Raw genomic sequence first — 12,937 nt, forward strand, 5'->3', positions numbered from 1 at the left:
CCTATTTTGTTTGGAGTGACGTCACCCCTTCATAAGAACATGCAGGTCGACCGGCAGCAGCGCTTGAACTCTCCCCCCCTCCCGGAGGCTGGACTTCACCACAGTCATGTTCCAGGTATGGCGGGAGATCTGCGTGGGAGTGGGAAAGGTGTGCTTGGAAGGTGTCAGGTAAAAATCAGGTGCTTGACCTCTGCCCCCCAGGTCAGCACCGACTCCCCGCGCGCGCCGTCCTGTCAGGATGAGGGGCTGCTGGAGGGCTTGTTGGACTCTGCCGGCTCCTGCAGGGGAGGGGGTCTCTCGCTGGCGGAGGCTCTGCTCCCCCTGGTCTCCTCTTCCTCCCCCTCCTCTCCCTCCCCCATGATTTGCTCCACCAGGTACAAAACGGAGCTGTGCAGCAGCTACTCCTCCAGCGGCCTCTGCAGGTACGCGGACCGCTGCCAGTTCGCGCACGGCCTCCAGGAGCTGCACGCGCCCTTCCACCACCCCAAGTACAAGACGGAGTTGTGCCGCAGCTTCCACGCCACGGGGCACTGCTTCTACGGCAGCCGCTGTCTGTTCGTGCACAGCCCCGCGGAGCAGCGGCGCGCGCCGCGGCGCCGCAGGAACGTCCCGTGCCGCACCTTCCGCGCCTTCAGGGTGTGTCCGTTCGGGTCGCGGTGCAACTTCCTGCACGTCGGAGACGCGGAGTCCGGGGACCTCCCGGAGGAGAAGAGTCCACGTGGCGGCGGGCTGACCGACGTCCGGCAGCAGCGGGCCCCGGCGTGGAGGCCCCGCGGGGCCCTGTGCCGCTCCTTCAGCGCCTTCGGCTTCTGTCTGTACGGCACGCGCTGCCGCTTCCAGCACGGCCTGCCCAGCATGATCCAAACCTCTGGTTCCGAGTCCCCTCACAGACCGTCCCCACGGAGCTCCTCCATCTCCTCCTCTCCCTCTCCGCCTCCTCTCGACACCCCCTCCTCCGAGCCCCCCCACAACGCCTTCACCTTCTCCAGCCAGCACCTGAGTGACCTGATGGTGCCGCTGGCCCTCCACCTGCAGCAGCTGGAGAGCTCCAAGGCCCAGGAGATCTGGGACCAGAGGGCTCTCTGACCCACACTTTTATTCTTTTACCCTTTTTAGTTTTGGAATTTATTTTTTTAAGCCAACGTTGTTTTAAAATTGTTTAACATTAGGTTAACACTTGTTGATCTTTATTTGTATCTGAAATCCTGTCATGAATTTAATATTTCTTAATAAATTTGGATGCCAGTGTTTGGGGATCGTGTGGTTCACGTCTGAAGCAGGTTGAGTCTCAGCATAAAAGGAGGAAAATCTCAAATCGCCTGGATGAACGACCAACTTCACCCTGTTGGGCCCTCAAAACGGGAACGTGTTTTGTTTAAAACGAGGAACGACTCTCAAAAGGACGCCGTTCACGTGGAAATATGCTCTGTAGGTTGACGCAAATGTTGCTGAATTTTGTTGGGATGATGTGAGGAACACAGATGAGAGCCCCCCCCCCTTCAAGGAAATGGGCCGCTGAGCACGGTGCCACGTTCTCAAACTGCACTAATGTGGGTTCAAAGCCACAATCACGGATTCAATGGAAGGTTTCAGACCCAGATATCAATCCTGAATGTGATGTCACCAATCAGCTGCCATGTTTCTGTCATGTCCGTCACCCAACACTGGACTGTCTTCAGGTTCTTCTCACGGATCCTCCAACCTGAACCGATAACTGCTCATCTTCCCAACTCAAATCTGATTTGGTGGCATTTCTGACTTTTCCAGCACGGCGTAAGAGTTTGGAAGTCTCCTCCGATGTGGGGAAACTTGGATCAAAGATGTGTTTGACTAAAGTAAACTTGAATATTAAGGCTACGTTCACACTGCAGGGCTTAATGCTCAATTTTGAGTATTTTTATTTTATTTTGCAAGGCCGTTCACATTTCCAATTAAATGTGAACTTTTGTGATCTCCCGTGTGAACGTGAAGTGACCCGCATGCGCAGAAGAGTCCTCAACAGTGAACGGCGTCACCTGTAGCTAACGTTAACAATGGATGTCAACAGTGGCAAAGCGGAGCTCTTTTTGCATTACATTTATTTTCACAAAGGAGCCAGCACAATTACAATCTTAATCAGAAAATTAAAAAGGATAGGTTTGTGGCCATGGCGTTTTGTGGAGCAGTGTTAGCAACGTCGGTACAGAGAAACATGTGGGTGCAGAGTCGTAGCTGGGCTTATCCCCCAAAATGCAGTCCAGCTCTTCCTAAAATGGACAAGTGATTCTTTGACGGCCACTTCGTTTGTTCTGGTCTTTAACCTCCTTGTTTTTGACTCGGAGGCTTTTTATTTTTCGCTGGCATTGGATCCAGGATCGTCTGTACGCACGCTCAGCCATTTCACTGGAAATGTTTTCAAAAACCGCCCGGTTGCGATAAGAGTTCTGGAGTTTGGCCTGAATAGAGCTGTCACCCCAAATATGAATCCAATCGGTGACCTGCTTCCCTTCCACTGACTGGTCTCTGCAGCATCGTCCTCCATGGTTGATGTTTATGTTCTCATCCCGCCAACTTCAACGCAGAATGATGTTTGTAGCGTCTCGATGACGTACGGGTCGGCTACATGTAGCCTGGCCGTTCAGACGGCGGTCGCATTTGAAAAGATCGGATCTGTGTTGTTCAGACTGTCATGAAATGATCAGATTCATGTCGCATAGGGGCAAAAAAATGGGAATTGGGTCGTTTCAGCCTGCGTTTCTTTTTTTTTACTTCAGTTTGTTTTTCCCCTTTAGGGGCTGCCTAAAAAATGAAAAAAGGTCCCCTGATTTTATCTTTGTTTTTATTTTTACCCTCTCTGGTTTATGTGGGACAGCAAGCCTTCAACACATTTGGGACTTTAAGTTTAATTTTAAATACGTCCAACAATAAAATCCAGCCTTGGACGACTTGAAAGGTGTGCGGGGAACGCAGCAACGTGCCATCTTTAAAACAATGTTAAAACAATGTTAATAAAAAAATGCAAACTTGAGCGCACAGCAGAGACGATGAGGATGATGAAGATGCTGCACTACTCTGATTGTGTAATCTACAGAAGTGCTTTTTCCGTTTGGTCTGAAAACGATGGACAGAGGAGCATTTAGAGACTCTGGAGATTTAAATTCATGTCGTCAGTTCAAACCTTCACCAGCAGAATCGGTGCTCTGACGTCATCAGATGAATTGTTTGGATAGAGGAACAGCTGTTCTGCAGTTTGAGACAAACGGAAGGATTTGCCAAACTTTAAAATCAGCACAAAACCCATTTGGTTCTTGTAGATCAGGGGGGTCAAATTCATTTTCACCGAGGGCCACATCAGCATAGTGTCTGTCCTCAAAGGACCAGATATAGCTTCTACATGTAACTAAATGCAATAAAAAATAAATGTTACTACGCCTTAATGTTAAATAACTCATTTATTTATTTACTATAACTTTTTAAAGTGACAATTACAGTTGCATATTAAACATATGCTTGCTTGTTACCCTATCATAAATCCTTTTAAACATTGTCTGGTTATTAAAACCCACATAACTCCATTAATGAAGGATCAAACTGTCCAAGTGAATAAAGAAAAACAACATAAAACTGAGCTGCAAAGAACATAAATTATAGTGCAACATTTGACAAAAAGGCTGCACACAGCTTTGCATCCAACTGATGGTTTGATGACAACAATTTGTCTGCATTCAAACATAAAAGCTGCAAACATTGAACAATTACAACAGCAGCTATACATTATTAATATGTAATCAACTAAATCTTCTTTTTTATTTTTAAAAATTTAAAACTTTTATGCTCTTGCGGGCCACATAAAATGTCATGGCGGGCCACATTTGGCCCCCGGGCCTTGAGTTTGACACGTGTGTTGTAGACGGTCCGGTCCCTGCAGGTTCTGACCTCAGAGACATCTTAGAACCACCAGAACATCTCCAACTTCCATGGATGATGATGATCTCCACCAAATGGCTGGACTTCAGGAAGTGGGCGTGGCCTCAAAGGTTTGGCCAGCAATGACCCCTGACCTTAATATCAAAGGGTACTTTTCATAGTCCATTTATTTTCAAGGTTACTGGGTTTCTTCTGGGCGAAGGCGGATCCCCCCTGAACAGGACGCAGTCTGTTTCACTTTACATGCTGCATTCACACTCAGACCAAATAGCAGAGTAAGTCATTGTGAGGAGTGGGACACACGCAGACTTTAGCAGCAACGTCTAAAGATTTCAAGTCAGCAGCACGAGACCCGGTTCACCCTAACGACAGAATGATCCAGATTCTGAACCTTTAGAGGTGCTGGAAGGACTTTTATGGAGGATTTTCAATAAATGTCATCATTTGAATCAAATCTGTTCCATGATTTTAGCATTGTACAGGACAGCTACCTTCCTTTGTGTTTTAGCCTGACCTTAAATATTGATGATCATCATCTCAGGCAGCAGCTACAACACCAATTCCACATTCCACCAGCTTCTTCTCACCAGCAGGTGGCCTCCTCCTCTGTTCATTCAGACTCCTACAGCAGTAAAGAATTTATAGTCTTCAACATTCTCCAAATGAAATTTGAACTCAAATTAAAATCAAACTTCACACACTCCCAGTTTACTTAAGAAATAAAATATTAAACAACAATTCATGCATTTTTAGGAAAACTGTTTGACATAGAAATAAATAATTGTACTTTTTTAGGAAGGAAATTGAAACATAAAACCTTTTTTTAAGCTCTGCACCCCCCCCCCCATTTTCCAGACCTGCTGAATCCCTTTCTGGGTCACAGAGTTGCTGGTGCCGACCCGGCTTGTTGGGTGAAGGCAGGGTTCACCCCGAACAGGACGCCAGTCTGTCGCGGGATCACACGCTCGTGTGCACACCTGGGGGCAATTTAGAGACACCAATTAACCTATGGAGGATGTTTTGGGACAGTGGGAAACATGAAACCCAGCGAGGGATTTGAACCAGGACCTTCCTGCTGTGAAGTGAGAGTGCTGACCACTGCCCCACCATAAGCGGACTGATGCACATGTATATAAAAAGAATTAAGCTATAATTTCAAACATGAACTTTAATAAAGTAACTGCATTTCATCACCAAAACATAACCATGTGACATTTTGGACTGTTATTTTATTTTGATGACATTCACTTTTGATGTAGTGTTTGTTCATGATTTAAAATGAAATTAGTAATACTATCGTTAGTGTTTAAGATAATCTATGAAAGAGAAAACATTTGAACCCAGAGGGGATTGACTGAACAGTCCACGGTGCAAAATCCTGGTGGAAATACCCAATTGAACCAGAAAAATATTGTTCTTCATGTCCTGATATTGAAAGGAAAGTTTTATATTCACAAAAATAAATGTTTGCAAACTAAACCACTTTTTAGTACATTTTACAAAAAGCTGTTTTTATTTTCAGTCCCAAAATTATAACGTTGTTCATATAGTTACTGTTGATCTATGTATGATAACTCAATTGTTAATAAAGTTTTTCGGGGGGAAGGAATGAAAAAAAAAGGCGCACAATCAGGATTAGTGAGCTGCTTTTATTTTGAAAATTTGAGCGGAAATCCTGTGTTGAACATCCTCGAGAATGGCTCTGCAACAGCCTTCTTCCAAATCGCAGTAGCTTTTCGCGCGTTTCTTCAGGATATTTGTCCATGCATTCTTTAAAAGAGGTAAAGTCCCAGTTCTGTAAAACATTCTCACTGGTTTGGGTTGAAAAGTTTTGGTTTTTGTGACTTCTGTCCTGTTTATTCTGGCGAGCTAGCTAAACAAGCGGCTGTTGCTGTGTTAGCCGCTAGCGATGCTTCTTCTTCACGTTCCTTCAGGGCGAAGCTGCTCTATGTTGAGTTACATAAAACTAAAATGATAGATACAAAATTCTATCCAGTTAAATGTTTTTCTTTGTCACCACCTTAACACAATTGTACTGAAACAATTCAATCTTTGTATAGTTAGCTTCTTTCTTTCTCCATCAGCAGCTTTCAGCTCTCTTGACTCTGTACGTCCGTGTGAGGCTGCTGGTTGTTTTTAAGGCTTGAAATATGTTGACAGATTTGCAGAATTTTGTGTCAAACCCCTTAGAAAAGCTTTCATCATCATATCTGTGCCTCAGGAAAATCGAACCCTGTAACTGTTATTTCCGGCTGGCCTTTAGAGTCAAAAGCATGAATGTAAATATATGTCACGAATACAGAGTAACAAGAAAATAAATGCAGAATAAAAACATTTCAGAGAAGTCATTCAGTCTAAAGTCATAAAAACATGAACATGGATACATAACTTTATTAAATATTTTTAACCTAATATAAATCCAAATACTCCAACTAGCAAGTATTAAAATGATAGTAAAGTCTAAATCAGGTTGTGTCCGAATCCGTCAGTACTCAGTAAATACTGCACTAGATGCTGTGTTCCCCCTTTTTCTAGTGCTGTCCTGATCTACAAATCCAGAGCCCTGGAAACTTCCCAGGAGTCTCTGTGAAAAACCTGTGTGCATCGATGCAAATATAGACCACAATGCATTGCTTCAGATTTTTTTTTTTTTGTCAAATAAATGTATTTTTTTAATAAACCATCAACGTTTTTCTCTTCAGAAGACAGTGGACTCATAATCGTCCCAAAGTACTCATATTAATTAGATTTTAACCTTCTGAAACCGATGACATCATATCCGCCGTTTAAAGAAAAAAGTAGTGAGCGTGGCGTCTGAATGACTTGTAAAATTCAGGGCTCTACATAGAGCTGCACTATATAGATTTTAGTAGTTAGGGCGGGAATTCTGCATCATTTTAGTTTGAACTCCTGATGTGACTGCCAGGTCAAACCTGAGCCACATGCTGATCTGATCAGCGTATCCTAAAGGTTTTCATCGTCCAACGCTAGAATCCCGCCGCTTTCTGATGGCCGATTAGAGAGGATGGACTCCTGTTTGCTGTTGGACGCCTCCTCAGCCGCAGCCAACCACAAAGAGCCGTTTTATTCCACGTTCCGTTTGTTAGTTTCAGCTCATTTAGTCAGGTTTGGGCTTTGGCGTGACGGCTACTCTCACTTCCCGCTGACGCCTGCACTTTAAAATCTAGTCTGAACACATGAAAGGTTTGGGGAAATGGATGAACTTCTCTGTTTTATTGTGTTATATTTGCTGTTTTATATAATTACATGAAAATTCAGTGATTGTAGTGTGTGAATTGACCCATCAATGGGTTTCGGCGTGTCGTTCGGTCCCCTTCGCAGCTCTGACAGCAACCATGGCCGAGCGGGAGGAGCGGCGCTTTGCTCAGGTCTCCAGGGAATCGGTGGCTCTCATGGCTGAGAGTGCAGGGGTGGAACTTGGCGAGGAGATGGCGGCCGTGCTGGCGGAGGACGTCTGTTACAGACTCAGAGAGGCTGCTCAGGTGAGTGCTGCCTAAAAGCACGCAGGAAACCGGGAACAGAACCGTGACTTCACAAGATTCTGGACTTGTAGACCTTACACCAGACCTTACAGAGACCGCTGTGAACAAGACTTTAAGACATGCAGCTGAAATCAGTGTCTGAGGAGCTCAGGAACCTGAAGAGGAACCGGTTAAAAGTCTACAGTCTACAATAACACAAAGTTTAGATTTCCTTTTTGTTCCTTTATTAGAATCGCACACCTTTGTTTTTACTGGACAATCACATCGACCTTTTTAACATACAACCAAGGATCACTTTAAAACTTTTGTATAAATATCATTTATTGAATATTGGACACAACTGTAAACCATAAGCTCCCCTTTGGCAGGGATCTACTAGGAACAAGTCTACATTTCAAAATAAAGTGTATCTGAAAACAGTCTGGAGAATATCGGACTACAAAAACATCGTCCGATGCTGAAGTTAACACCGACGAATGTGATCCATCTGTGGTTTAGCGCTGCTGGCTCGTTTGGTTACAGTCCCGTTAAATGGGGGTCTGTTCCTTTTGGGGGTGTTTTGCTTTTACCAGCTCAGTGGCCTTGTGGTAGAGTGTCTGCCCTGTGACTGGAAGGTCGGGTGTTCAAACCCAGGCAGAGTCAGACCTAAGACTCTAAAAATGGGACCCAATGTCTAAGGGGTTGGATTGGGGGGGGTTGAACCACCAAATGGTTCCTGAGCGCGGCTGTGTCTGCAGCTCACCGCTCCCCCAGGGGAGGGGTCAAATGCAGAGAACAAATTGCACACACCTAGGTGTGGGGCAGGTAGTGGAACTTTAACTTCAACCTTTGTCTGACTCAGAGCTGCTCTCAGTTCATGAAACACGCCAAACGGAAGAAGCTGACGGTGGAAGACTTTAACAGAGCTCTGCGGTGGAGCAATGTGGAAGTAAGCGCCGAGTGTTTTTGTGGTGAGTGAAAGTGGACGTTCCTTCAACATCTTCCCTTGTTCATCAGGCCGTCTGTGGCTACGGAGCCCAGGACGCTCTGCCCTTCCGCTCGGGGAAAGAAGGAGAGCTTTTCTTCGTGGACGATCGGGAGATCAACCTGATCGAGCTGGCTCTGGCCACCAACATCCCCAAAGGCTGTGCTGAGACCATGGTGCGAGGTGTGTATGCGAGCACGCGTGCGGACACACGAGCCAAGGCTCGCACTGAACGCGGCGCCTCTGCTTTGTGGCAGTGAACGTGGCCTACCTGGATGGGAAAGGAGGCGTGGAGCTCCAGGGAGCAGGTGAGAACCGGCTGTACGTGTGAAGGACGCCTTTTTTACCGCCTGCTTGGGGAAATTCACTGCAGTGAGTCATCAAGGGGGGGCCTAAGGAGCCCCAGGTCCAAACACTGCAGAGAGTTCTGACTGAACCGCCTAAAAACCTCAGAGGAGCTGACGTTCCTCCATCAACAGCTTCAAGAACGGATGATGTGGACAGCTGATCCTCAGGATGTGATTATTGCATTTAGAGGAATAGTCATCATTTACCAGGAACCTTTAGCTAGAACATAATTAGAATCCGTTGAAAGTCCTTCAGGTTTTCTCTTCTTAAAGCAGAAACCCGTTTGTCTCTGAATGTTGGCTCCTCACAGTACCGACTGCAGTCCAGTCTCTGTCGGACGACCTGCTGAAGTATTACCAGCAGATCACTCGAGCCATCCTGGGAGACGACCCCCACCTCATGAAGGTGAGCCCCCGCCGGGTCTCACGCGGACGAGTGAAGCCTTTCCCGCTCATCCCGTCTCTGCGCCCCGCAGGTGGCTCTGCTGGACCTCCAGTCCAACTCCAAGATCGCTGCCTTGCTGCCGTACTTTGTTTACGTCATCAGCGGAGTAAGTTTTTCTCTGATCAGCGGATACTTTGAGGTTCAGATCGTGGATATTTGAGGAATTGTTCATCTGAGAAACCTTTGATGGCAGAGGAGGTTTCACAAATGCAGCTCCGACTTCACCACAAGGAGAAAAGGTGGCGGTCATGAGCCGCTTCCAAATCGAGTCCCTGATTGGTCAAAGTTCAACTTTTGCAAAGCAAATCGTGAACCTGAAGGTTTTGAACAAGGAGGTCCAAATTTCTGAGCCCGGTGTAAATGTAGCATAGGAGATTATCCCAATGAATCATGGGAAATGAGAAAACCAGGCGCTGATGCCGGACAGACTCTGAAACCCCTGTAGCTGTTGTTTTAGGTGGAGCGGGGAGACAGGTGAGGACGTTCCCCACGTCTGATTGGTCACAAGGACGACGTGTGATTGGCCGAGGCAGTTTAAGGGATCGAACTTTTCCCAAAATGAGAACACCTGGCTGAAGCTGTGGAAAAGACGGTCGTTCTGACCAGCTGAGTGGCCTTGTGGTAGAGTGTCCGACCCGGGAGTTCAAATCCACAGCCGTGTCGTAACGAAGCCTCTGGGCAATAAGGGGTTGGATGGGGGGAGGGGTTAAACCACCAAACCCACCAATCAAACGCAGAAACATGTTTTTTACACCAATCAGGTGAAACTGAATTGCGGCACACCTGACCCCGCTGATTGAAGAAAACAAACTTACCTGAGCTGTAAAAAATGAAGCTATAAAACCCTCAGACACAAAAAGGGAAGGAGCTGTGAGGAAGTCGTCCCAACACGTCAGTGTCCTGCTGCAGGTGAAGTCCGTCAGCCATGACCTGGAGCAGCTCAACAGACTGCTCCACATGGTGAGGAGCCTGGTCCAGAACCCCTACCTGTACCTGGGCTCCTACGTGCGCAGCCTGGTGTCCAGTGTGATGTACTGCATCCTGGAGCCGCTGGCGGCCTCCATCAACCCTCTCAACGACCACTGGACCCTCAGAGACTACGCTGCCCTGCTTCTGAGCAACATCTTCTGGTGAGAAACTGTTGGGGTTCCTTCTCAGTTCTCTAACTGTGTCATCTAGCTGAAATCAGAGTTGGCTTTCTCACTAGGACACACGGGGATCTGGTGAGTGGACTCTACCACCAGATCTTGCTTTCCCTCCAGAAAGTTCTGTCTGACCCGGTCAGACCACTGTGTTCCCACTATGGAGCTGTGGTGGGGCTCCACGCTCTGGGATGGAAGGTACTGATAGTTCTGGGATGTCCCACCTCTGTATTTGAGATGGATTGTTGAGTCTTTGAACATCCACATGCTTCCCTGCAGGCGGTTGAGAAAGTGCTCTTTCCTCACCTTCCTGCGTACTGGGCCAACCTCCAGGCTGTTCTGGACGACTACTCCGTCTCCAACGCTCAGGTCAAAGCAGATGGACACAAAGTCTACGGAGCCATCCTGGTCAGTCGATCCTCTTTATTTTGATTCAATCAATGGTGAGAAAAACTTGAATCAAACAAGAATACATTGTTTTATCTTTAAATGAAGTCATACTAAAGGTCTGCACTTGAATAGAACTTTTCTACCTTTAGAGCAGGGGTCCCCAAATCCAGGCCTGGAGGGTCAGTGTCCTTCGTGTTTTCCAAACATCCTGCCATTGCAGCTCTTCATTGGCTAAACACACCTGATCCAGGTGATCAGCAGCAGAGAAGGCAGGAAAACCAGCAGGAAGCCGGCCCTCCAGGCCTGGATTTGGGGACCCCTGCTCTACTTTAGGGGCTTAAAGCATTTTCACTTTACTCACAATTATTCACGCACAGGTGGGGCGGGGTTATGCAAATCAACCTGACTCCACCCATTGGCAGCAGTGGCTTCAGTGTCGGCCCTTCAGTTGGTTCTTTAGTCGGTCTGTCTGATCTAGTTTTAGATGTCCTCTTCTTGGCCGTCACACCTTCTAGCGTAATGTCTTCTGGAATGATGACTGACGGCCGTTGAAGTGTAAACGGGTTCTTCTTCATGTCCTGCAGGTGGCGGTAGAGCGTCTTCTGAAGATGAAGGCTCTGTCCCTGTCCCATCCGGGAGAGTGGTGCTTCAATGCTCAAACTGGGTCTCTGGCAGCCGCTGTCGGTTACAGCTCCCCGGGCCTCAGCCCCCCCCCAGAGAGTCTTTCAGAAGCCGCCTTTGGCATCGCCAGCCACCTGCAGGCGGGGAGCGGCGGCTGTCCGTGGGAGGAGTGGGCTCCCGTGTCGCTCCCTGCCATGTACTTGGAGCTGTACTCCTTTTTCGGGGACAGCCTAGCTGTCAGGTTCAGTACAGGGCCCGGTCTGGACAGCCCCCCTTACTGCCCGTCAGCTCTGCTCCGAGAGCCCAAGAAGGAAGCTCTCGGCCAGGGCTCCAACTCTGACACGGCCCGCAAGATGCCGCAGCTCACCGCCAACCTCAGCATCAGCCCCCGACGGGACGGGAGTCCTCGCACGGATCCTCCCCCACCCAGCCTGGCAGCTGCAGGGCCCGGAAGGTAAGGGGCCCCCTTTCCAGATCCACATGAAGGCAGAAACCCGTCAGGAGCTGAACCTCTGCTGTTCTTCTCTAAACCAGGTCTTTGCCGCGCTCCTCCTCTGCGCAGCGCTCCAGATACTCCTCGTCCCGCTCCGCTCAGCGGTTGACGGGTCTGCCGCGGGACGTCTTCCCCAAGGCCCGCTTTGCCTCCCCTCAAAACGGGCCCCCGACCTTCTCATTCGTCATCGGTGGACGACAGATGGGCCAGCGGTGCCAAGGTCGCCGGCCCTTTCAGACTGTTTTTGCTCCGACCCCGCCCCCTGCCGCTGTCCCTCCTCGAGCCTACGCCCACAAACTCCCAGTCATAGGCAGAGTTGGGAAACCTGTGAGGCGTTGGACTTGTTCCCATTATTCCCTCCTGCTGCCGCTGTAGAGCCGCCTGTTCGTGGTCAGTGCCGTCGGATTAAAGCTCTTCTCATTGGTGTGTTGGTTTCCCGCCTTTTTGTTGCTGGACCTCAATGCCAGAAGGAAGAGCAGCAGAAATGTCAGACGATGACGACCTCTCTCCAACTAAAGCGGTCCTTCTCTTAACCGTTCACAGAGCGGTAAGTAATATTTACTGATGGAAGAACATGCACACGCTGATCTAAAAGGGTTTGGATGGCTGAAGGGAACCCTCCTCACCTGTGTGACTCACCTGTGTGACTCACCTGTGTGACTCACCTGTGTGACTCACCTGTGTGACTCACCTGTGTGACTCACCTGTGTGACTCACCTGTGTGACTCACCTGTGAGACTCACCTGTGAGACTCACCTGTGAGACTCACCTGTGAGACTCACCTGTGAGACTCACCTGTGAGACTCACCTGTGTGACTCACCTGTGAGACTCACCTGTGAGACTCACCTGTGTGACTCACCTGTGTGACTCACCTGTGAGACTCACCTGTAGTCGGTGTGGGTGCACAGAGCTTCCCAGCAGACCGTTGCATCCCGCAGCCAGGTGCTGCTCTGACATTTCTGGATTCTGAGTCGTGGGGAAAGCTAAAGAGCTGGCAGAAGACCTACGGGAAAAGGAAGCTGAGCGGCACAAAACAGGAAATGGATGGAAGAAGACGGTCAGCAGGGATCTGGGGCCTCATTTCTAAAACTTTGCGTAGGATTTGCGTCAGAAATGGCGTACGGA

At 48.3% G+C, this 12,937-nt stretch overlaps 2 protein-coding genes across 2 annotated transcripts; both read left to right on the forward strand.

Moving 5' to 3' along the window:
* On the forward strand, nucleotides 1-1,248 carry LOC105356504 (mRNA decay activator protein ZFP36L2). Its single transcript, XM_023965875.1, has 2 exons — nucleotides 1-115; nucleotides 202-1,248. The coding sequence occupies exons 1-2, from the start codon at nucleotides 107-109 to the stop codon at nucleotides 1,084-1,086; spliced, it is 894 nt and encodes a 297-aa protein (XP_023821643.1). The 5' UTR covers nucleotides 1-106; the 3' UTR covers nucleotides 1,087-1,248.
* Nucleotides 1,249-5,547: 4,299 nt separating this feature from the next.
* taf6l (TATA-box binding protein associated factor 6 like) lies at nucleotides 5,548-12,237 on the forward strand. Its single transcript, XM_004080063.3, has 12 exons — nucleotides 5,548-5,687; nucleotides 7,249-7,409; nucleotides 8,251-8,337; nucleotides 8,406-8,556; nucleotides 8,631-8,681; nucleotides 9,032-9,126; nucleotides 9,197-9,271; nucleotides 10,075-10,295; nucleotides 10,373-10,505; nucleotides 10,587-10,715; nucleotides 11,282-11,772; nucleotides 11,853-12,237. Exons 2-12 carry the CDS (start codon nucleotides 7,263-7,265, stop codon nucleotides 12,184-12,186), a joined length of 1,914 nt encoding a protein of 637 aa, XP_004080111.1. The 5' UTR covers nucleotides 5,548-5,687; nucleotides 7,249-7,262; the 3' UTR covers nucleotides 12,187-12,237.
* The last annotated feature ends 700 nt before the right edge of the window (nucleotides 12,238-12,937 follow it).

The sequence above is a fragment of the Oryzias latipes genome, chromosome 18 (assembly GCF_002234675.1).
Source record: "Oryzias latipes chromosome 18, ASM223467v1".
Classification (NCBI taxonomy): domain Eukaryota; kingdom Metazoa; phylum Chordata; class Actinopteri; order Beloniformes; family Adrianichthyidae; genus Oryzias; species Oryzias latipes.

What these genes read in the sequence shown, in the direction of transcription:
- taf6l (XM_004080063.3), top strand. Translation starts at nt 7,263, where the DNA reads ATGGCCGAGCGGGAGGAGCGGCGCTTTGCTCAGGTCTCCAGGGAATCG. An exon ending in TTGTTTACGTCATCAGCGGA is followed by an intron (nt 9,272 to 10,074) that starts GTAAGTTTTTCT and finishes GTCCTGCTGCAG; the next exon opens with GTGAAGTCCGTCAGCCATGA. An exon ending in GCAGCTGCAGGGCCCGGAAG is followed by an intron (nt 11,773 to 11,852) that starts GTAAGGGGCCCC and finishes TCTCTAAACCAG; the next exon opens with GTCTTTGCCGCGCTCCTCCT.